At 52.6% G+C, this 22,213-nt stretch overlaps 1 protein-coding gene across 1 annotated transcript in view; it reads left to right on the top strand.

The window, feature by feature from the left end:
- Positions 1-22,191, top strand: part of Crybg2 (crystallin beta-gamma domain containing 2) — a 29,431-nt gene extending 7,240 nt beyond the window's left edge. The window contains exons 4-22 of the mRNA XM_052715134.1: positions 4,389-6,930; positions 7,332-7,379; positions 7,462-7,574; positions 7,707-7,836; positions 10,879-11,018; positions 12,563-12,689; positions 12,987-13,022; positions 13,284-13,420; positions 13,559-13,685; positions 13,960-14,099; positions 14,187-14,313; positions 14,717-14,749; positions 14,884-14,996; positions 17,813-17,942; positions 19,179-19,318; positions 19,597-19,720; positions 20,944-21,102; positions 21,754-21,913; positions 22,009-22,191. Coding sequence (XP_052571094.1) covers positions 4,389-6,930; positions 7,332-7,379; positions 7,462-7,574; positions 7,707-7,836; positions 10,879-11,018; positions 12,563-12,689; positions 12,987-13,022; positions 13,284-13,420; positions 13,559-13,685; positions 13,960-14,099; positions 14,187-14,313; positions 14,717-14,749; positions 14,884-14,996; positions 17,813-17,942; positions 19,179-19,318; positions 19,597-19,720; positions 20,944-21,102; positions 21,754-21,913; positions 22,009-22,097 — 4,615 coding nt within the window. The 3' untranslated portion in view covers positions 22,098-22,191. The remainder of the gene's footprint in view (positions 1-4,388; positions 6,931-7,331; positions 7,380-7,461; positions 7,575-7,706; positions 7,837-10,878; positions 11,019-12,562; positions 12,690-12,986; positions 13,023-13,283; positions 13,421-13,558; positions 13,686-13,959; positions 14,100-14,186; positions 14,314-14,716; positions 14,750-14,883; positions 14,997-17,812; positions 17,943-19,178; positions 19,319-19,596; positions 19,721-20,943; positions 21,103-21,753; positions 21,914-22,008) is intronic.
- Positions 22,192-22,213: the final 22 nt, after the last annotated feature.

Genomic DNA, 22,213 nt, shown 5'->3' with positions numbered 1-22,213 from the left:
TGTGGTGGTGAGTGTTCCTGGCTGTGTTTGTCTAGGTGGGTGTCTGTGTATTTTTGTGCTGTGTGATGCAGTGGGTCTTTGGCTCTGTGCATACCTGTTTGATGCAGCATGTGTTTGGCAGCATGTGGGCCTGTAGACTGGTTTGGCCTAGTTTGGGGGTGACTCACAGGTAAGCAGAGAGAATCCCAGGACTTGTTGGGTTAGATGAGATTTTTTCCCACACTCCCCCCCACTCCCTCCTCAGCCTCTCCCTTCCCATCCCCACACACCTTGTTTAGAGGTCATAGGTCACCTTGCTAGCAAGTCCACTTGTGGACTCAGGCCCTTGAGAAGAGAGGGCTCTGGGAACGAGGGCTCTGGGAATGGGCTGTTCTGTTTGCGGGGGAGGTAGCTAGGTTCCTGGGGTGTGTCTCCAGACAAAGACAAAAATGGGGAGCTATAGGCAGGCACATTCCAGCACATGTGAAAAACACTCTAGCCGTCGTGACTGTCCAGGGATGGGACAGGTGAACGATCAGGAGGTGACCTCCCTGTCCCTTGAAGTATGCAGGCAGAAGCTGTGACCACATGCTTAAGGAATGAATGGCCATCAGGGGTGTTGTCTCAGGGTTGGGCTGGGCTGAGAAAGGCATGGAGCCGATTGCTGGGAGGTCATCGATAGTCTCTGAGCTGACCGCAGCCGACTTCTCTTGAGCTGCTTTCCTGTGACTTTGCCGAGCCCATGGGACTTTCCAAACAGCTGACCATTTAGCTGTGGATTACTAGGATGTCACCGTCATAAGAAAGCTAGCTTTGGGTGAGTCTTCCCAGTGCTCGGCCTTTGCCTCAAAAAGTTAGCCCCAAATGAATGAATGGATGAGTTATAACTCAAGCTTTGCCATTCGTCATCAGTGACAAGGGATGGGGGGGAGGTAGGCGGGGTGGGGGGTGTGTGGGTGTGTGGGGGGGATGAAGGTAGCGGCTGTCCTCAGAAGTGGAGAGTGGGACTCTGTGAGGAGAGACTTTGGCAGCTGAGTGAGGGACAAAGCTCTGTGGGGGAATCCCAGCAGAGAGGACAACTCTTCAGTGAGGGTTGTGTGTGTGGGGTCGGGTTGGGCTTTTGTGAGGAGCTGAGTTCAGGTCTCAGGTGTCTAGGTGCATCAGTTTTCAACACAGTCTGGCTGGAGAAATCTTGGGGGCCATCTAAGCCTCCCCATCACCATTCACAGGCTATTAGGGGCCCCATGGGCTCTATCCTAGGCGCTGTGATAGCCACCAGTGGTCCTGGGATTGAGTCAGGCATCTCTGGGCCTCTCACCCTTTCATCTTGGCCCCTCATAAAACCTGAGTCACTGCTGGGGCCACAGGGCAGGTCAAAGTTCTGGTTTCTTCCAGTTTCTCAGGAAGGAGGGAGGTAGAGATGGGGGAAGAGAATTAGGGCACTGGACCTATTTCTCACTCAGAGTATAGCCTTCCTGGGGCTGGCTCATGGAGATGAGGTACAGGCTGGAAGATGGGGTGGCCCAGGTTAGGTGAGCAGACAGACCTCTTTGGACTCTTCAAGCCCCAAAACGGCCTTTCCATGTCGTGCTTGGAGATAAGTGGTTAAGAGTGGATTGCCCCTTAAGGTCTGATGAGGGCTCTTTTAAAGGTGAATCCCAGGGCTGGGATGTACCTCAGTTGGTAGAGTTTTTGCCTAGCAGGTATGAAATCCTAGGTCGCATTCCAACTCTGTGAAAACCAGAGTAGTGGTGCATGCGTATAATCCTACCACTCAGAGGAGGTCGAGGCAAGAGAACCACAAGTTCAAGGTCATGGCTCGGGAGATTAAGTGGACAAAGGTGGTCTGCTGTCCAGCCTGACAATTGGACCAGTCTCCTCAGTCCACGTAGTGCAAGGAGAGATCCGACTCCCACAGGCTGTCTTCTGACCTCCTCCTGTACATAGTGGGATACCTACACACACACACACACACACACACACACACACACACACACACACACACAAGCACACAAGCACACTCATTTACTGAATGTAACTTAGGAAAAAATGAAGTTCAAGATGCTCTTTGGCGACCGACATAAGGAGTTCAAACCAGACTGGTCTACATGAGGCCCTGCTCAAACAAACAAACATACCTCAAAGTGAACCCCAGTCAGCCATGATAGTACAAGCATATAATTCCAGCACTTGCTTGGGAAGCTGAGAAGGATAAGTATGAGTTAGAGGCCACCACAGTACACAACTCCTACCAGGCCCACCAGAGTTACATAGCAAGACACTATTTCAAAATATTAAAAAGGGCCAGATGTGGTGGTGCACGCCTTTAATCCAAGCCCTTGGGAGGCAGAGGCAGGTGAATCTCTTTGAGTTCCACAGAGGCCAGACTGGTCTACATAGTAAGTTCCAGGACAACCAGGGCTACATAATGAGACTCTCCCTAAAAGAATAAAAACAAACAAATAAATATTAAAAAATTTAGAGTAACCACCAAACCAGAGACTTGGTTTACCAGATAAATATGTAAACCTATATATACATATGGGGAGTTTGGAGTGTGGTTAAGTTCTTAGAATTGGGGTGCAAGTCTCCACACTCCAAGGTGTGACTCTTGGTCAGAGTTATCTGAACCTTTCAAGTCTCTTTGGCAAAATAGAAGTGTTTGTTTACAATTTAGCAATGATTTATTCTTTTAAAAAAATAATTTATTTTTATTTCATATGCATTGGTGTTTTGCCTGCATGTATATCTGTGTGAGGATGCTGGATCCCCTAGAACTGGAGTTACAGATAGTTGTGAGCTGCCATGTGGGTGCTGGGAATGTGGGTCCTCTGGAAGAGCAGCCAGTGCTCTTAACCGCTGAGCCATCTCTCCAGCCTCTATGATTTATTCTTTTTAAAGATTTATTATTTTAATTATGTGTATGTGTATATCTGTGTGTGGGTATCTGCAGGTGCCCTGGAGGCCAGAGGCATTGGATCTCCCAGAGCTGGAGTTACAGGTGGTTGTGAGCATCCACATGGGTACTGGGAACTGGATTTGAGTCTTCTGCAAGAGTGGCATTCACTCTTAACTGCTGAGCCGTTTCTCTAGCCCACACTTTATTCTTCATGATGTCCGGTCTCCCAGATTCAGGCTCAGCAGGACAACAGATAGCAAGCATTCAGCCAGGTGCCCCAGAGGGTCCCTCAACGTGTGGCTGCTGCTGTAGCTACCAAACCAGGAACCCCCGAACCCAGAGTTCAACTTGGCAGCTGTTATTCACTGCCTCTGTTAGTAAAGGGGGTAACAGAGACTCGGGGAGATGAGGGAGGGGCGTAGCAAGAGGGCCGAGAATACGACTCAGCCATAGTGTTTGCCTAGCGTGCTGAAGTCCTGGGTTTGATCCCCAGCACTACAAAACAAAAAGAAATAAGATCCGGGAGTCTGGAGGGTTGGCTCATCTGTTAAGAACACTTGCTGCCCTTGAAGAGACCTGGGGTTCGGTTCCCATGTGGTGCTTCACAACCATCTGTAACTCTAATTCCAGGAGATCCAAAGCCCTCTTCTGACTTCTGTGGGCTCCTGCATGCGTGTGGTGTACAACAGGCACATACTCAGACACACACACACACACACACACACACACACACACACACACACACACACGTAGCAGGGTGTAACGGCACATGCCGTTAATCCCAGCACCTCTCTGTGCCTCAGTTTCTCCATCTACCCAGGAGGAAGGAATGGCTTCAGGGGAGAGAGATCTGAGGCAAAGTGCGTTGTGAGGCCCAGGGCACGCACGCGTAGGGTCTACTAAGACCCATGAAGTGGTGATGGCTTGTCCTCTGACCACTTCTCATGTGAGTCACGTGCACACCTGCCAATGGATAGTCACAGACCTTCAAAGGGCCACAGGGAAGCTCAGAGCCAGCGTTAGTTTACGAAGCTAGTTTATGTTCTGTCTCTTCTACTTGATCCTGACAAGCCCTGTGAAGCATGAATTTAGTCCTCCAGGCCTGAAGTTGAAGAAAGCTTGAAGGAACAGAGACAGAACAAAGTTTGAGGAGGGCTGTTTCCTGTTTCTTATCCTTTAGCTCCCTGGGTAGAGACCCAGCCTTCCTCTATAAGCCAGTGGGCCAGGAGTTTCATCCTCTCTTCTCTCACCTTCTGGGCTCAGGCCTGAGCTTCGCCTTTTGGGGACCTGGACAGAGGCCATCACTTGGAAGTGGTTGAGATGAGCATCTAAGAGGCTCTGAGCGGAGAGTCTCACATCCATTTTACAGACACGGAAACAAATACCCAAAGGTCTTGTGACTTGCCTGAGGCTACTCAGCCAGGTCGGGGCCTGGTAGTTGCTCTGCGTTTTTGGGGATCCTGCCTTCTACTCCATAGTGCTCACCTTTCTCCCTTTTTATCATGCACAGGGAGCCAGGCCACAGTGTGACAAGGACATCTCAGGTTTTGCTGGGGCCCAACATGGAAGAGACAGCTGGGACCCCGGCTGGAGCTGAGGCCCGAGTGGTAAGTGCCACGCTGACCTGGCGCCAACGGCCTCCTGTCCAGGAAGAGACCAGACACCGTTTTCACAAAGTATCCCTGGTGTCAGGTGCCCGGATGGAAGCCCCACAGGAGGACGTGTTTGAGCATAGCTTCCGGAGAGAAATCAATGGCTTTGCTAAGAAGGAAGAGGAGACTATAAATTGCCAGGGTTCTGGGGAGGAGCCTGGGTCCGTGAACTTTCAGAGCCACGGGCCCATTTTTTCCAAGAAATATATTCCACCCCCCAAGGAGAAAAGGCCAGTGGTGAGGCTGCAGGAGGCTGTGGACTGGGGTGATGGAGGTGCCCAGGCTCCCAGAACTGAACCACCAGGCATGGGATCCATGGCTAGGACTGAGTTATTGGTGCCCTTGCCTGGGCCACGTGAGCCGAGTCCCCATCCCGGGGTGGGTGTCACAAGCGGGGGTTCCAGGAACCGTGAGGAATGGCGGGTGACGCGCACAGTGAGGACCACCACTACTGTGCTAGGAGGGCAAGTGGACCGCCGAGTGAGCAGCTCTGTGAGTGTGGGGCCGTCGATGTCCGGTGAGGCCCTGACAAGGGGCCGCAACGTGACCCGAACGGTCCGGGCAGTGGTGGTGAGCCCGAAAGCCGAGGGCTCACCCAGCCGCAGCCAGGCCCTGGAACTGCTGAGCAACCTCGTACCAGCTGAGCGCAGCCCTCCTGCCAGCCGAATCCCAAGGCTCACGGGCCTTACTTCACGGAGCTCAGCCCTGGGTGGCACGGTGGGAACTACCCTGGGACAGCTACTTGAGACTAGCGCGGCTGAGCTGAAGAACAACATAACCTTGGCCCCGGTAGCCATCCCTGTGGTTGATCACCCCACTCACAACCAGAATGTCCCTGTCGCCCACCCAGTCCAAGACCAAGGCAGTGTCTCGGATGCCAGGGCTGGGGAATTTTCGAGACTGCAGGGAGCCTCCAGTCCTGTCCTGCTCCCCAACCAGACTTCTCAGAACCATATACCAGCACCCTCACCTCCCAAGCCCCAGGCTCGTGCCTCCTCCCTGGTCCATCCTCCAGAGCAGCCATTGGTACCCATACACCTCAAAGCCCAGCCCACACCTCGTGTCCTGCCCCCTGTGGAGGAGAAGGTTGCCGGTCTCCCCATGGCCCCTGTTCTGCCCGTGGTGAAGGACAGCGTTACAATACCGGAACAGCCTCCTAGTCCATCCTCTGTGAGGAGGAAAGCTGTCCCTAGCCCACAAGGCCTTTCTGCTCCGGCTTCAACAAAGAGGAAGTTTGTTCAGGACTCTGAAAATGTGCCTGTTTCTGTTCTTACTCAGAAAGAGGTACTTCCCGGCCCTAGTGTTCCTGCCCACTCCCATACCCCAAAAGAGCTTGTGCAGGCCTTTGGTGCTTCTGCTACCTCATCCTCCGGGCCAGCCAAGGTTGTCCAGAGTCTAGAAGAAGGTCCTTTCGTCAAGAAGGAGGATGGCCAGGATCCTCAGGATAGCCCTTCCCATTCCCTTCCTCGGAAAGAGACTGTTGAAGGCCCTGCTGCCCCTAATCCCCTGACCCCCAAACAGGATGAGGTTGTCCAGGATTCTCAAGGGGACTCTTTCTCATCACCTACCCCAAACAAAAGTTTCCAGAGCTCTGCCATGCCCCTTGCTCCGTCCTCTTCAGAGGTCAATGCGTCCCTCAGTCTAGAAGGCTCTCCTGCCCCAAAGCCAGTTGGAGCAGAGGCCAGCATGGAGTCCCAGCTCATCCCAGATTCCACTGAGGGGAATGAGACCTCAGAACCATCCAGGGAGGAGGAAGAAGCAGCCCTGACTGCTGACCTGGAGATTTTCCTGGACACACTGCGGAGCATGGAGCCCCCTGAGATCCTCCGAACTCACCGATTGCCCCGGGCTCCTCGCTCATCCTACCTGGCCATGTATGCCACTCTGCCCGCCATTGAGGAGGATCAGCTGGGGCCATCCATTCCAAGACCCCAGGAGGGCCCTGCACTGGAAGAGAAAGAGGAGGAGGAGGAGGAGGAGGAGGAGGAGGAGGAGGAGGAGGAGGAGCTGGAGAACCCCTATCTGAGCGATGATGAGAAGCTCCAGCGCAGGCAGGGGAAAGCAGGGCCCAGCCCCTCTCCAGATCCCCACCCACCCAAGCCTGCCAAGGTCTCCTGCTCTCCTCTGGAGATGATGAAGAAGCACATAGCAGCAGGTCAAGGCCCCGAACCTCAGCCCAGCAACCGGCCGACTTCGCGCCTGGGAGGCAGCCTTCTCTTTGGCAATCTGGTGTCAGCCAACAAGGACACCCCTGCGCTGGAACCACTAGGGTCAAAATTATCTGCTCTGCCACCCCATGGAGCACCAGGGGTCAGGAAGGTGCCCGGTCAGTTGCCCCTGCTCTGCAGTGGAAGGCCACCACCAGAGATTCCAGCACCCACCCAGCCCCCGGAAGGGTGGGTGAGTGAGACCTTGGAGGGGCCTGGGAGGTACCCGGCTTCCCCTTGAGTGGTTGAAGAGAGTGGTGTTGGGAGGCCGGGTCCCAGGAGGCAGAAGGCTTGGGTCTGAGCTCAGTTGAACCCGACAATGCACATCACTGGGGCCTTGGTGTCCACGATAGTATAGTGGGAATGTATAGATTCCAAAAAGCTTGCTGGTTCTCACTGCCTGGAAGCTGGGGAAGGAACATCTCCCAGCTCCTAGGACAGGGTGATGAGGTCCTGGGAGCTGGGAGCAATGATGGTAGTCTCTGTGGGCTGTGTCCTTGGGGTGGAGGCCAGGAGCAGGATATGGGATTCTCAGAAGAGCAGTGTGGGGGAAGCGGTGACCCCCTAAGATTTCGAACACCCTCTCTGTTCCAGAGCCCAGCACTGAAGACCCAAGGCAAGCTGAACACCAGACCTGGGAAGGTAGGAGAATGGGGGCAAATGGAGGCTGGCAGGGGGCAGTGCCCAGTGACAGGGCCTGAGGACTCCCGCTGTGTTTTCCCAGGTGACTCTCTTCTCAGAGCCTGGCTGCCAGGGCAGAAGCAGGGAGGTCTGGGGGGACACCGCAGATGCCTCAGGCTGGGCCCCTGTGGCCTCCGTAAGGGTGGTGCGAGGCTGGTAAGTGGGTGTCCAGGAGGGGGGCACTGGCTGTGAACCTGGGGGTGAGGAAGGTGGTGAGGCCTGTGGGAGCCCCACCAGAGACTGGGTACAACCCCCTACCCTGTGACCCTTGGCTCTCTGGGCCCACAGCTGGATACTGTACGAACAGCCGGAGTTCCAAGGCCAGAAGCTTGTTCTACCTGAAGGAGATGTGGAACTCAGAGCCCTGGTATCCACTTGGAGTACCCCAGGCATCGGCTCCCTGAGGAGGGCTGTGCGGGTGAGTAGTCGGGTTCCTGGAGTGGGCACCGGGGGGTGATGGGGCAGAGGTCAAAAGGGGGTCAGCATCGAGTATCTCCAAGTTCCTGGCCTTGGAGGCACTGAGAGAAAAAGGCATTTGGGGGTGTGTAGGCAGATGGGTAGGTGGGGGCTGTGCCTCTGGGTAAGCAAGCTGGCGAAGTGTGAGCTAACGCTAAATCAGAATTAGGTCAGAGGAGCAGAAATCGGCCAGAGGCACCCACCACTCTGGGCAGCGTGCCATGGAGCTTATTTATTTACTTGTTTACAGACATTTCCCTCTCTCATGTTTTTAATTAAAAGTTTTATTAATTTATTTATGTGTTTGTGTGTGTGAGAGTGTGCGTGCACGCACCCACTTGCCTCAGCATGAACGAATGCAGAATCGAAGGACAGCTTGAGAAGGCCAGTTCTCTCCTTCCTCCGTGCGGGTCCTGGAGTTTGAACCCCGACCATCAGGCTTGGAAAGAGGCACCTTTACGTGCTGAGCCATCCTGCCAGCCCCACAGACATTTCTCTTATCCTCACTAGGTGCCCGGCTCTGTGCCAGGCAACTGGGTAGGCGGTTTCCCACCAAGATTCATAGTCAGACTCAGAGAGCCCGGGAGAGCAATAGGCTAGACTGGGGACTTACGAATCTCTACCACAGTGGTCCTCAGCCTGCCTAACGCTGCGACCCTCTAACACAGTTCCTCAACCCCCAACCATAACATTACGTTTGTGGCTACTTCGTAACTGTGATTTTGCTACCGTTATGAATCGTAATGTAAATAACTGATATGCAGGACAGCTGATATGTGACCCCTGTGAAAGGGTCATTTACTCCTCCCAATGGGGTTGTGACCCACAGGTTGAGAACCATTGCTCTTCCAGCTTCCAGGAAGAAAAATGATGATGAGATTAGAAGGGGTGTGATTTCTGGCCTAGAGATGGCTCATTTTTGTCTTTGTTTTTTTGTTTTTGTGACCAGGTCTTAGATAAAATAGATTAGTCTCAAATTCACAATCCTCCTGCCTCAACCTCCCAAGTGCGGGGGTGACAGCTGTATGCCACCACACTTGTCATTTTTGAGACACAGGTGTATGGTTTGAAAAGCCAACACAACTTGGTGTTTGTAAAGCGGAAAGGACAGCATTGTTTTCATAGCACAACTTTATAAACTACTGATACTGAATTGGACAAAATGATATTGACCCCTGGAGAGAGGCAGAGCAATGCTAGACCCTTGGTGCTGTGTGTAGGGGGGTGGGTTTTGTTTTGTTTTGTTTGAGACAGGATCTCACACTGAGCCCAGACTTAGAATTTACTACATAGCCTTGGCTGGCCATGGCCTTGCAACAGACCCTCTGCCTCAGCCTCCCACTGCTGTGCTTACAGGCCTCCAGGCCTCCAGGCATGAGCCAACACGCCTGGGGACTTTTTTTTTTTTAAGACAATGTCTGATGTTAGCCTAGGCTAGCCTCCAACTCACCATGTAGCAGAGGCTGATCTTGAACTCCTGGTCCTCCTGCCTTCACCTCCCAAGTACTGGGGTTCCAGGTGTGCGCTGCTGCACCCAGCTAGAGCTCAGAGCTGTTCTTCTCTCTCTGGTAAGGGTGTTGAGGTCCTAAAGCTCAGGACCTAGTACTAGGTTGAGAGCTGGGAGAAAGGGGCGGCAGTCATCAGAGGCTCTCCAGATACACACATGTTGGTGGGCACACTCATGGTCAGTTCATCCCTGTGTAGGAGGGCATGAGACACGGGAGACAAACAAGAGCTCCAAGGTCACACAGTACTGGAACCAGATGATTCATTCAGCACTGAGTTGGCACCTACTGTGTGCCAGGCACGTGGGAGGTGCTGGGTTGCAACACTAAACAAAACTACCCTTCTCTGTTCTCAACTGTCTGGCTTATAGGCTGCGTGATCCTGGGCATGTTTGCTTAACTTTGCTAGGCTTCACCTTCCTGTCTGTTTCTATGTGGAGAACCTCCTTTGAGGGACTAAACGGTCCCATTTAGGTAGAATATGGCCTGAGCACAATGCAGATGATTTATCATCTGATGAATGAGTGAGCAAATGAAAATGCTCCCAGTGAGGAAGAAAGACCCAGAATGCAAAGAAACCTGCCACCTCAGGATGAGACAGCCAAGGCTAGGCTGGCTATGGAGTGGGAGGAGAGGGCCAGGAATGTAGCTCATTTGGTAGGGTGCTTACCCAGCAACTGTGAATCCTGATTTGGATTCCCCGCCACCACATACAACCAGGCAGGCATATTGCCACATGCCTGTAATCTCAGCACCCAGGAGGTCAAGGCAGAGGAATAAGTCGAAGGTTGGGACTGATGAGATGACTCAGTGACTTGTCACCAGGCCTGACAACCTGAGTTTGACCTCCTGGACCCACCTGGTGAAAGGAGAGAACCAATTCCTGCAAGTTGTCCTCTGACCTCCAAACACATGCTGTGGTATGCTTGTGCCCTCTTCCCCCCACAAACAAATCTAATTTAAAAATAAAGAAGTTTAAGGTCAATATCAGCTACATTTTGAGTTCAAGGCTAGCCTGGACTACATGAAACATTGCATTAAAAAAAAAAAGCCACCCTGGAGCACGGGGTGTGGTAGAGACCTTGCCTAGCACCTGCAAGGGCGTGGATTCTAGACACAGCACCCACAGGAACAGTAACAAAAAGCCAGTCTGGACAGAGGTCAGTACTGTACATCAAGGCAGAGTCAGGAAGTGGCTATCCATCTTGCCCCCTCCAGCAAGTGGGAAGTTGGCCACTCAGAGAGGGGATGACCTTGACACTGTGCAGATTCTGGGAACTTTAGTTTTGGGTTCCAGAAGTCCAACAAGGTACCACTGAGAACTTTGGTCTGGGTTTAGGTTTGCTGGCCTGGTAGAGGACGCTCTTCTGGTTTCTGAGAACACAACCAGCAGGGCTTTTCCAAAAGCCCCGGGAGCCCCACCAGGCTGGAGGACCAGGGAAGCAGGGGGTGCCGAGAAGCGTGCAGTTTTCGCTTGAACGTCCCTTCTCCCTCTGCAGGACTACTGCACCCCGGGGATCAGCCTGTTCTCTGAGGAGGGCCTCAAGGGCAAGCAAGTGATGCTGACGGGAGACTTGAAAGACTCTCAAGGACTAGAGAGACCCCTACAGGTGGCATCTGCCGCTGTCACTGCAGGACTGTGAGTCTTCTGGAATCCCTCGACATTGACTGTGCCACATGCTGGGGACACAGGGCAGACAAGATAGACAGTCCTCCACAAAAGCATTCAGTCCGAGGCTGGGGTTCAGGGGCACAGGCCTTAAATCCCAGCCCTTGGGAGACAGAGACAGGCAGATCTCTATGAGTTTTAGGCCAGCCAAGCCTACATAGTGAGGCTCTGTCTCAAACAGAGAAACAAAAAGCTCACTCTTGGGCTGGAGAGGTGGCTTAGCGGTTAAGAGCACTCACTGCTCTTCCAGAAGGACCCGGGTTCAATTCCTAGCACCCACATAGCAGCTCACAACTGTCTGTAACTCCAGTTCCAGGGGACCTGACACCCTCGCACAGACATACATGCAGGGAAAACACCAATGCACATAAAATAAAAATAAATAAATAATTTTTAAAAAACCCTCACTCTTCTGGTGGGGACAGGCAGGTAAATAGCCAGCAATAGCACCTAGAATGTTCTGGAATGGGGAGGGGGGCACAGGGTTGCAGGAACATGCCTATCAAACCAGCTGAAGAGGTGGAGGTGGAGAGCTGGGTGTGGTCAAAGAAGCCTTCCTGGAGGAGGTGGTGCCTCAGTTGGGATGAGCTAGCCGAGAACAGAGGACAGGAATTTGTATGTTCTGTTGACCCGATCTGGTACTTTCAGAGTGGTGTGGTCTCAGTGCGTATGTTTTAGTCAGTCCTGTAATCCCGGTGGTAGAAACAGGGGTCGACCCTTAAGTACTTGTGCACTACATGATTGGAGAAGGGGTCCATCTGGAAGAGGGAACAGCATGTGAGAAGTCAGTAGTCAAAGCTACAGCTTCGAAAGTTTAGGCCCATGCTTGTAATCCCAGCACTTGGGAAGTGGAGGCAGGAGGATTGCTGGGATTTCAAGGCCACCTTGGATTGTGTCTCAAAAAAAAGGCTTGGCCTGGGGCTAGGAGTTATTCAGTGGCAGAGCGGCACTTTCAGCAAGTATGAGGTCCAGGGTCCCATCCCCAGGATCAGACTACAAAAAATCCAGCCTGGCCAGCATAACCAGTGAGGGGAAAGATAGGAGCCACCAAGGAAGGAAGATCGTGGGCCTGTGTGTAGCTTGGGGTTTGAACTACCGGGGTGTGTAAGGAAGAACTCTAACTGCCTTGTGTAAGTGGAGAAGGCCAGCCACAGGAAGGGATACCAAGGACAGGCTGTTCTAGAATGGAGAGAGGACTGGGACGTCTTCTCTAGTATTCCTGTGCAAGCCTCCTCCCTCAAAAGCCTGTCCTGCCGGGCGGTGGTGGCGCACGCCTTTAATCCCAGCACTCGGGAGGCAGAGCCAGGCGGATCTCTGTGAGTTCGAGGCCAACCTGGGCTACCAAGTGAGTTCCAGGAGAGGCGCAAAGCTACACAGAGAAACCCTGTCTCGAGAAAAAAAAAAAAAAAAAAAAAAAAAAAAAGCCCGTCCTTCCCTCTAAACCCTCTAAACCTGCCCTTCCATTCCAAGTCTGTGTCCCAAGGAGTTCAGTGGCTTCTCTGTTTTTCCCCCAGGTGGCTGCTATACCCCAAACCATTCTTTGAAGACACTCCCTATGTCCTAGAGCCTGGAGAGTACCCTACCTTGGAGGCCTGGGGCACATCAGGCCCCACTGTGGGTTCACTAAAGTCCATGAGATTGGTAAGGAGTGGGGGACACCCACAAGCCACTCTGTCCATAGTCCCATATGGAGCGGCCCTGCATCTGTGGGCAGGAGATGGAAGAATAACCATAGGTCAGTTCCTTGGAGACTCAGTGCCCCAGAGCTCCTATTAGGAATTGGACTAGAGGAGAAGGAGGATTAGCCCAAGGTGTGGGACAGGGGAGGAGATGGGCTTGCAGTTTTTAGGAGTCTAAGGATCAAGAAAATCCTGGGTTTCCAGCCTGTCTGTGTTTAAGCACTTCTGGGCTAACCTTTCAGCCATGTCTCCCTTGCAGGGCTGCCCAAGCGTGGAGAAGCCAGGCGAGCCCAAGGTAAGGGGACAGATTCAAGGTCAGAGGGTTATTTGGGATGTCTGAGGGGTAGTCACTGTAGCCTGGACAAGAGATAAGGGCCCTGTGGGGCAGAAGCTGGGCCTAAGGGGGAGGCCTGACGGGCTCACTAGACGCTGGCCTTGGTGTGTGAGTCAGGCCAGAGGCTTCAGGCTGGTGTTGTGTAGAGCTGTTCCTAGAAGGCCGGTCTCTCTGCGTCTGGGTCCAGACGACATCTGTCACCCTGACACCCCTTTCATCCAGGCTGTGGTATATGAGGCCCCAGGTTTTCAGGGGCAGAGCTGGGAAGTAAGCGGAGACATCTACAACCTTCAGCAGCCAGAGGACAGCCAGAGTCCCCAGCTGACCTCGGTGGGGTCCCTGCGAATTCTTGGGGGCTGGTGAGAACTTAAGAGATTTTTTCCATCTGCCCTGTCCCTACAGGCTTTTCCTGGAGGGTGGAGAGTGACTTAGGCTGTCTGGTGTACAGTGGACTATCTTATGCATGGGTGCCTTGCTCATCTCTCCCTTTCCCCCAGCTGGGTAGGGTACGAGAAAGAGGGCTTCCGGGGCCACCAGTACCTGCTGGAAGAGGGCGAATACGCTGACTGGTCACACTGGGGAGGCTACGATGCGTTCCTGACTTCCCTGCGGGTCATCCGGACGGTGAGCAGGAGCAACTGGCTATCTTTCTAGCTGGCAACACCCCAACTTCCCCAGCACAATCTAAGGGAAGAATTTGCACCTCTCTGCCCGTTCTTCCTGGCAGGGCTCCCCCATCCACCCCCAGAGGTGGTCTCTCTCCCTCTGAAGGCTCTTCCCCAGAACACACCTGCCCCTCACACCGAATCCCCAGGGTGGGCTGCTTCCTTGAGGTCTGGGCACTCTCAGGGGTTTGCATCAGAGTACGGCAGAAACCTGACTGTCTCTGGGGGCCCAGGACTTTGGAGACCCGGCCGTGGTGCTGTTTGAGGACATGGACTTCCAGGGGCACTGCGTGGAGGTGAGTTCCGCTTTGCCAGACGTGGAGCTAGCTCAGCACGGACCCAGCACGCAAGCCATCCACGTGCTCAGTGGCGTGTGAGTAATCCCCGCCCCAGGCGCAGGGCGGGCCCAGGAGCAGTGCCGACCCCGCCCTCGCCGACCCAAGCCACGCCCTCCCTGCAGGTGGGTGGCCTATGAGCAGGTGGGCTTCTCCGGCGAACAGTACATCCTGGAGAAGGGTGTGTACCGCAACTGCGACGACTGGGGCTCCGGCAACTGCGCCCTTGGCTCCCTCCAGCCCGTTGTGCAGGTGTGCGCCAGAACGATGGGTGTGTCGCCTCGGGGGCGGGGCCAAGACGGTGGGCGGGGCCAGGCTGGCAAGCCCCGGCTGCTTGGCAAGGCTGGACAGAGGACGGGCGTGGCCAGGAGGAGAGGGGATAGGAGGGTGGGCGTGGCATTGAGGGCCGAGACGGGAGGGCTTAGACCGATGTAGTCGCCTGTTGGACTGACTGGCCTAGGTGGAGGAAGAGGCTAGCCGTGACACTCACCGGTGGCGGGGTGAGGAGGGCGTGAGCTCTTGGGGGCGGGGCATCTAGGAGGGGTGGAGCTTGTAGCTGCAGGACGGCTGTATAGCCGCAACGGTTTTGAAGCTCAGGGGCCTAGGCTCGAGGCTGGCCTCCTCCTCCAGTCACAGCGTTAATCTCTCCCTTCAGGTTGGGGAGAGCGATCTTCACTTTGTCTCGAAGGTAAGGAGGGGGCTGTGCGGGGATCTGGTGGGATCTTGACAGCCTGCCCGGCAAAGCTCTCTTTCTTCCCTTGGCTGTTCCCCCTACCCCACTCCTCACCCTTCGCTCTCACCTCTTCATCTCTCTGTCTCCAGATTCAGCTTTTCTCAGGCCCCAACTTTCTGGGCGACCATATTTCCTTTGAGGATGACCAGGCCTCTCTGCCCGCTTCCTTCCATCCCCAGTCGTGCCGGGTCCATGGTGGCAGGTGAGCAGGAGGTGGGGTTGGAGCACGGAGTGCTGGGAGAGGCCAGGGACGGGGAGGCGGGGAGGAGGAGGGTGAGGATACACCTTTCGGATGATTTCCTTCCTTAACATTAGCTGATTAACTGTTATGTCCTGAGTCATTCAACTTTAAAACAAATAGAATAACATTTTAATACAAAATATAGCTCTGGAGATACTAGATAGTATAAAGAACCCCAAGTTGAGCAAAGGGCACATGCCGGTAATCTCAGCATTTGGGAGGTAGAGGCAGGAAGATCATTTAAAGCTAACCTTAGCTCAGTTACGTAAGGGGTTCAAGGCCACCCTGGGCTGCACGAGACCCTGTCTTAAACAACAACAAACATTTTGTTCCATTTATAACTGCACTTTAAAGAAATCCGAGGCTGGTGGCATAGCTCAGTGAGTAGAAGCAATTGCAGGTGTGATTGCCTAAATTCAATCCCAGGATCCCACGGTGGAAGGAGAGAATCAAATTCTGAAAGCCCTCTGACCTTCACATGAGTACAGTGGCATGTGCATGTCCAAACACACAGTGTCTCTTTTACACACACACACACACACACACACACACACACACACACACACACACACACTTGAAAAAGAAACCTGACCCCTTCCAAACTTTCTGAAACTTTCTGGCTGGAGACGTGGCTCAGTGGTTAAGAGCACTTGGTATTTTTGCAGAGGACCCAGGTTTCATTCCCAGCACCCTCGTCAGGCGGCTCACAACCACCTGGAACTCTAGTTCCAGGAGATCTGAAGCCTCTGGCCTCCTCAGGCACCTACACTCACATGCACATAACCCCCCCCCCCCCACCACCCACACACACCCATATACAGATAATTAAAAACAAGGGCTGGAGAGATGGCTCACATGGTTAAGAGCACTTGTTGCTACTGGAGAGATCCTGGGTTCTGTTCCTAGCACCTCCTTGGTGGCTTATGACCATCTGTGACTCTAGTTCCAGGCGATCCAATGCCCTCTTTTGACCTCTGAGGTCATCAGGCATATACATGGTGGCTGTCTGTCTTAGTTAGGGTTTTTATTGCTGTGAAGAGACACCATGACCATAGCAACTCTTATAAAGGAAAACATTTAATTGGGGCTGTCTTACAGTTCCGAGGTTTAGTCCGTTATCATCATAGCAGGAAGCATGGTAGCACACAGGCAGACATGATTCTGGAGAGGTAGCCAAGAGTTCTACATCTGGATTGGCAGGCAGCAGGAAGAGACAGTGAGCCTCTAGGCCTAGATTGAGCTTCTGAAACCTCAAAGTCTGTCTCCTCAGTGACACTTCCTCCAACAAGGCCACGCCTCCAATAATGCATTATAATCTGCATGCTAAGTATTTCAAAAGTATTATGCTCTTATTGCTCCCCAGAATGGAGCCACTGAGATCTGTGGGGGTTCCCTGTGGTTCTTTTTGTCTTTGGGACATTCTCATACAGCTACATAGTTCGTAGTAGTCAGAAAACCACCTTTTAAAGACATCTGAAGCCCATACAGTAGGACACCCCTTTAATCCCTGGGACTTAGAGATGGAGGAGGCGGAATCATGCATGTGAAGCCAGCCTGGGCTCCGAGACCTGATTTCAAAAGAGCAAAACCAAGCGGACATGGCTGAGCATGGTGACACGTGACTTTAATCCCAGCACTTGGAGAGCAGAAGCAAGAGCTCAGGGTCACCCTTGCCTGTGTTGGGAGCTTGGGGCCAGCCTGGAACATGTGGGAAAAAGAAAATCTGAAAGAAGTGTGAAATAATCTTTTTAAAAAAGATTTATTTTTATTTTATGTGTTTGAATTATTTTGCCTGCCTGTATGTTAAGGTATGTGTATCACGTGCATGCAATGTCTGTGGAGACCAAAAGAGGGTGTCAGATGCCTTGGAGCTGGAGTTCCAGGCAGTTGTTGTGAGCCGCCAGGTGGGTGCTGACAACCAATCCCAGGTCCTCTGCAAAAGCAGCCAGTGCTTCCAGCCTCTGAGCCGTCTCTCTGGCCCCTGAAATAGTCACTTTTGTCTGTGATGATGTCACAAGCCTGTATATAGTTAGATTAATTTAACATGGTTTTAATCTTTAGGAACACTTTCTGTATTTGTTTGCCAGGGTAAAGGTTGGTCCCAGGGCCTCACATATACTCGGCAAGCATCCTACCAGTGAGCTACACACCTGAGTCCTAATTCTCTGTTGTTGTTTCTATAGTCCTTTTAAGATGATAAATTTATGCAAATAAGCAGGCATGGTAGTGCACACCTTTAATTCCAGCACTCAAGGAGGCACAGTCACTGAGTTCGAGGCCAGCCTGATCTACAAAGTGAGTTAGTTACAGGACAGCCAGGGCTACATAGTAAGACCCTGTCCCAATAATTAATTAATTAATGCAAATAAGCTGAATAGTTTTATCTGACGAGCTATAATTCTGGATGCGCAGGAATGCAGGAGGAAGAAGGTCTGGAAACGGAGGGTTGCCAGCTGGTTTGGGGCTAATGGCCAAGGCCCTGAGGTCAGAAGACAAATTTCAGGCTTCACGACTCAAATCTTTTAGACTACATGAATCTGTCTAGCTGAAGACATGGCGGGGAGAGGTCTGGCAGCCTGGCCTCGCTTTGGAGAACACACACAAACACCACACACAGTTGGCAGGAACTTAGTAGTTTTTTGTTTGTTTGGTTTGGTTTGGTTTTTTGAGACAGGGTTTCTCTGCGTAGCCCTGGCTGTCCTGTGAACTCACTCTGTAGACCAGGCTGGCCTTGAACTAGGTTCTGGTATCACCTTCCCCTGTCTGTTCCCTTGCAGCTGGGTCCTGTTTGAGGAGAAGAACTTTGAGGCCGACCAGCACATTGTGTCAGAGGGAGAGTTCCCCACTCTCACAGCCATGGGCTGCCTGGCCTCCACGGTCCTGGGCTCTCTCCGGAAGGTTCCCTTGGTGAGTTCTTTATTCTGTCCCCGCAATGGCTTCCAGACTCTCAGGGTGACCTTGATTCTGAGGCTCCTAAGCCAGCTCAACTGACCAGCTGTTTACTGAACATTCACTGAAAACTTAATTAGATACGAGACCTAAAGGTGACAGTGGTGTATCCAGCTCAGTGACAGTGCTGGGGTGGGAGGGGCTGACACTCAGAGTGGCTGAGAGGGAGGGCAGGGACAGCTTTTGCCCGGCTGGTGGCCCATTCAGAGATGGTTGTCAGGGTCAACTGGGAAGCTGGCTCTGCAGCGGAGAGGCAGGAAGGGCAAGGCAGGGGGAGGCTGCCTCAGTGACCCATAATAGAGGTAATATGCTGTTCCTGGGAGGAAGCCCCATGTACACTGTGATGGTGGAAGTGCCTGTGGAGGCAGGAGAGTGCTGGCAGTTGCTGGGTGGCCCTTTTCGAAGCTTTGTAAGGTTTGTTGTCATTATTTTTGATGTGGAAACTAAGTCCCAGAGCCAGTCTGCTTTGCTCCAGGTTCCACAGCTGGGAGCGGACAGAGTAAGCTGCCTGGCTATGCAGCCTGAGCCCCTACCACCACATACACTGGGCTCTGAGGCCGGTTAAGGTAGACCTGGGTCTGGAGCCCAGACCTGGGCCTTCAAGTCCTTGGTCTCACCTTCTCCAGCCTCGGTGTCTTCTCTGCTAAACAGAGATCATGATAGCACCTGCCTCTTCGGGTTGTTGAGGGGCTGGAATGAGATTGGAAAAAGTGTTCTTCCAAGGATCTGGCCTGCAGTGAACCACAATTAAAGGAGGCTGGTTATTAATTGATGTGATTATTAGTTATCATCATTGAGATGATCTCAACAAGAGATGATGTCAAATGAGCCCCCAGTTTTCCAGCCTGGCCGTTAGTTCTTAGGGGTGCCGGCACAGTGATGCCGGAACCCCAGGACTCACGAAGCTAAGGCCTATGCTAACACGCTGGGTTCCAGACTAGTCTGAACAATTTAGTGAGATCCCTGCTCAAAAATACAATAAAATAATACATGCGAGAAATGTTTCAAAGAGAGGATTTTGGGTTGAGCAGGTGCCAGTCTGTCACGTGCTGGGACTGAAAATCTGGGGATCTTGCTGATAGTAATATCCTCAGGAGCTAGGAGGCCTGCAGATCTGGGCCTGGGGTTGGGATTGTAGGACAGAGCCTGAGCTGGTGGATTTCATGGCCTCATTTCTCCTTCTCTTGGCCCCAGCACTTTTCAGAGCCTTCCCTGTCCCTCTTCGGCCTGGAGTGCTTCGAGGGCAAGGAGATCGAGCTGACCGCGGAGGTTCGAAGCCTTCAGGCTGAGGGCTTCAATAACCATGTGCTGTCTGTGCGCGTCAAGGGTGGCGTGTGAGTGGGGGGGGGCAGGGTTGGGTGGACGGTGGGCTGGGGACCCCACTCCAGGCCAGGAAGGAGGGAGAGTAGTGTGGACTGAGGGCCTCTGGCTCTCAGGGCTTGGTTGGATGCTGGGTCCCCAAAACCCCAAATCTACTTATTAGCCTCTTCCTCCCACTGCGGGCCCTCTTCCTAGTGTGAGGGAAGAGGAAGCAGTGCTTCTAACACCTGTGCCTTGTCTGTCTGTCTGTCTGTCTGTGTTCCTCTGTGTCTCTGGCATCGGCTGGGTGCAGCTGGGTAGTGTGTGAGCACAGTGACTTCCGGGGACGACAGTGGCTAGTGGGTAGCTGCGAGATCACCAACTGGCTGACCTACAGTGGTACCCAGAGGGTGGGCTCCCTCTACCCCATCAAGCAGGTAGGTAGCAGTCAGCGTGAGTGCCTCTGGGGATGCCTGTCCCCATGTACCTCTGGGTGTTTCAAAGCTTGACATTTGTGTCCTTCTGTCACGGTTTGTCCTTAGCTTCTTCGTACATTGTCATCTCAGTAGATTCCTCTAAATCAACTTGAAAACGAAACAACTTTGTCCTTGTCCTCAAGGACCATACGATATATGCAATAGGCTGATTGACCCAGAACTGAAAATCATCTCATGTACCACTTACCAGTGGTTGGCACATTTGGCTTTGGGAAGCATGAAGCTTGCCTGTGAGGGTGCGTGTCTGTACCTGCTTGTCAAGAAGTTGACTTCATTTCTGCACACATATATTTCTAGGATATGGCTGTGGCCTGTGTGTCTGTGTGTGTGTATGCACATATACATGTGCCCATCTAAGAGTATGTCATTTGAGGTCATGCTTCTAAGTACTCTGGAGGGGATTTGTATGTTTTTGTGTGTATGGGCATGGGTGTGTGTGTGTGTGTGTGTGTGTGTGTGTGTGTGTGTGTGTGTGCCTGCTCATGCCTCTGCCTGAGAGCCTTCTGAGCATATACATCCATGTATGAGGGCATGTGTTTAGTCTGTTTGTTTACAGACTCTTAGGACAGCAATTCTGGAAAAAATCCTAGCAAATATGTCTGACTTGGGGGGAAATAAAGGCCCAGGGAAGTAGACAAGGAGTTGATTTGCAGTCTTGGGCAAGCACTGTCGCTCCAGGGATCGTGGTTTCCGTGTGTGTGTGTGTGTGTGTGTGTGTGTGTGTGTGTGTGTGTGTGTGTGTCTGTCTGTCTGTCTGTCTGTATTACAATCAGCTAGCTGTACCTGGAGCAAGCATAGGTACTTGGCACCGAGCAGACTGATAGGATCTGTGTCAGTTATGATGTATGAATGTGATGACTGCATGGACCTGTGGAACTGCTCGTGCCTTCTGTAAACTGTGCCTCCTTGCGGACTGCAAGTATATCTGCAAGGGTCCCTAGGTACATGTGTAGGTGTCTGTGGTCACAGAACTATGCACATGTGTTACACATGTGCCCTCAGTATGAGTGTGTAAAAAAAAGTATGACTTAGAAGCAGGGTCGAGAAAAGTTTGGAGGCAAGGAGGGTTTGGGGGTGTGGGTCTCCTAGGGGGTCCAGGGTTGGGGGGGGGTGGGCATCCATCCCTGGCTGCATTCAGTCTCTCAGCCTGTCTTCACCATCAGCGCCGAGCCTATTTCCGCCTCTGGAATGCAGCGCTAGGAGGATTCCTGGCAGTGCCTGACCACGTGGAAGACATGAAAGCAGGCCGTGTAGTGGTCTCTGAGCCCCGAGCCGGGGGCAGCTGCGTCTGGTACTATGAAGATGGACTGCTGAAGAACCAGGTATGATTCCGGAACTGGTTCTGCTCAGCTCCAGGTTTGCCAACCTACTTTGGGAAGTTGAAGGCCGATTCGATCCAAGATGCATGGAGGAAATAGAGAATGGGGCTCTTTTCTTTTTCTCACGCAAACTGGAGAAATGGCACACAGTTCAAAGCACTTGTTTTTGTGAGGACCTGGGTTCAGTTCCCAGAACAAAAATGATGCTTGTAACAAAAATGGAGTTAGCCATCCCTAACTCCATTTTCCAGGGGATTTGATGCCCTCTTCTGATCTCTGTGGGCACCAGGTGTATATGTAGTGCACAGACATACATTCAGGAAAAAAAAAAACACTCATAAAATAAATTTAAAAAGGGATAAAGAGACTTGCCTAGGACCACAATTGTAAAAGCAGCATTCAAAACCAGTTTATGAGCTGGGCATGGCAGTGCATACCTTTAATCCCAGAATTCAGGAGACAGAAGCAGTTGGATATCTATGAGTTCAAGGCCAGCCTGGTCTATATAGTAAACTCCAGGCCAGCCAAGGCTGCAGAGTAAGACCCTGTCCCAACGACAAAACAAACAACAACAATCCAGTGTATGAAGGATTGCTTGAGCATGGGAGGTTTCCTGTGGGGAATGCAGAATCTGATGATCTTCTGGGGCCTCAGATGGCCCCCACCATGAGCCTACAGGTGATTGGACCTCCTAGTCCAGGCTCCAAAGTAGTGCTATGGGCCGAGAGCCGCCTACCACGCCAAACTTGGAGCATCAGTGAATTGGGTCACATCTGCAGCCAGATGTTTGAAGGCCAGATCCTGGATGTGAAGGGTAACGTAGGCTATGTGTGTGGGAGGGGGCGCCCAAGGGGACTGGGGAACACTGCTGTCTCCAGCACCCTAACCACCTCTCAATCTCACCCTCAGGTGGCCGAGGTTATGACCGGGACCATGTGGTGCTTTGGGAACCTACCAAGGACAGGCCTTCCCAGATCTGGACTGTTCACGTACTTTGAACAGCTTCACTGCCAGTTTCCTGCTGCAGGAGACTTTTGCTGGGATGAGATGTTTTTTATAGATTGTTGCTGTAACATAAGCTGTTTTCTATCACGCCGCTGTCATCTCTCTTTGC

This window comes from Peromyscus californicus, unplaced genomic scaffold (assembly GCF_007827085.1).
Source record: "Peromyscus californicus insignis strain IS unplaced genomic scaffold, ASM782708v3 Scaffold_5__1_contigs__length_169319896, whole genome shotgun sequence".
Taxonomy (NCBI): Eukaryota; Metazoa; Chordata; class Mammalia; order Rodentia; family Cricetidae; genus Peromyscus; species Peromyscus californicus.
Note: the sequence above shows the minus strand (reverse complement) of the source record. Positions and strands in the feature narration are given on the sequence as shown.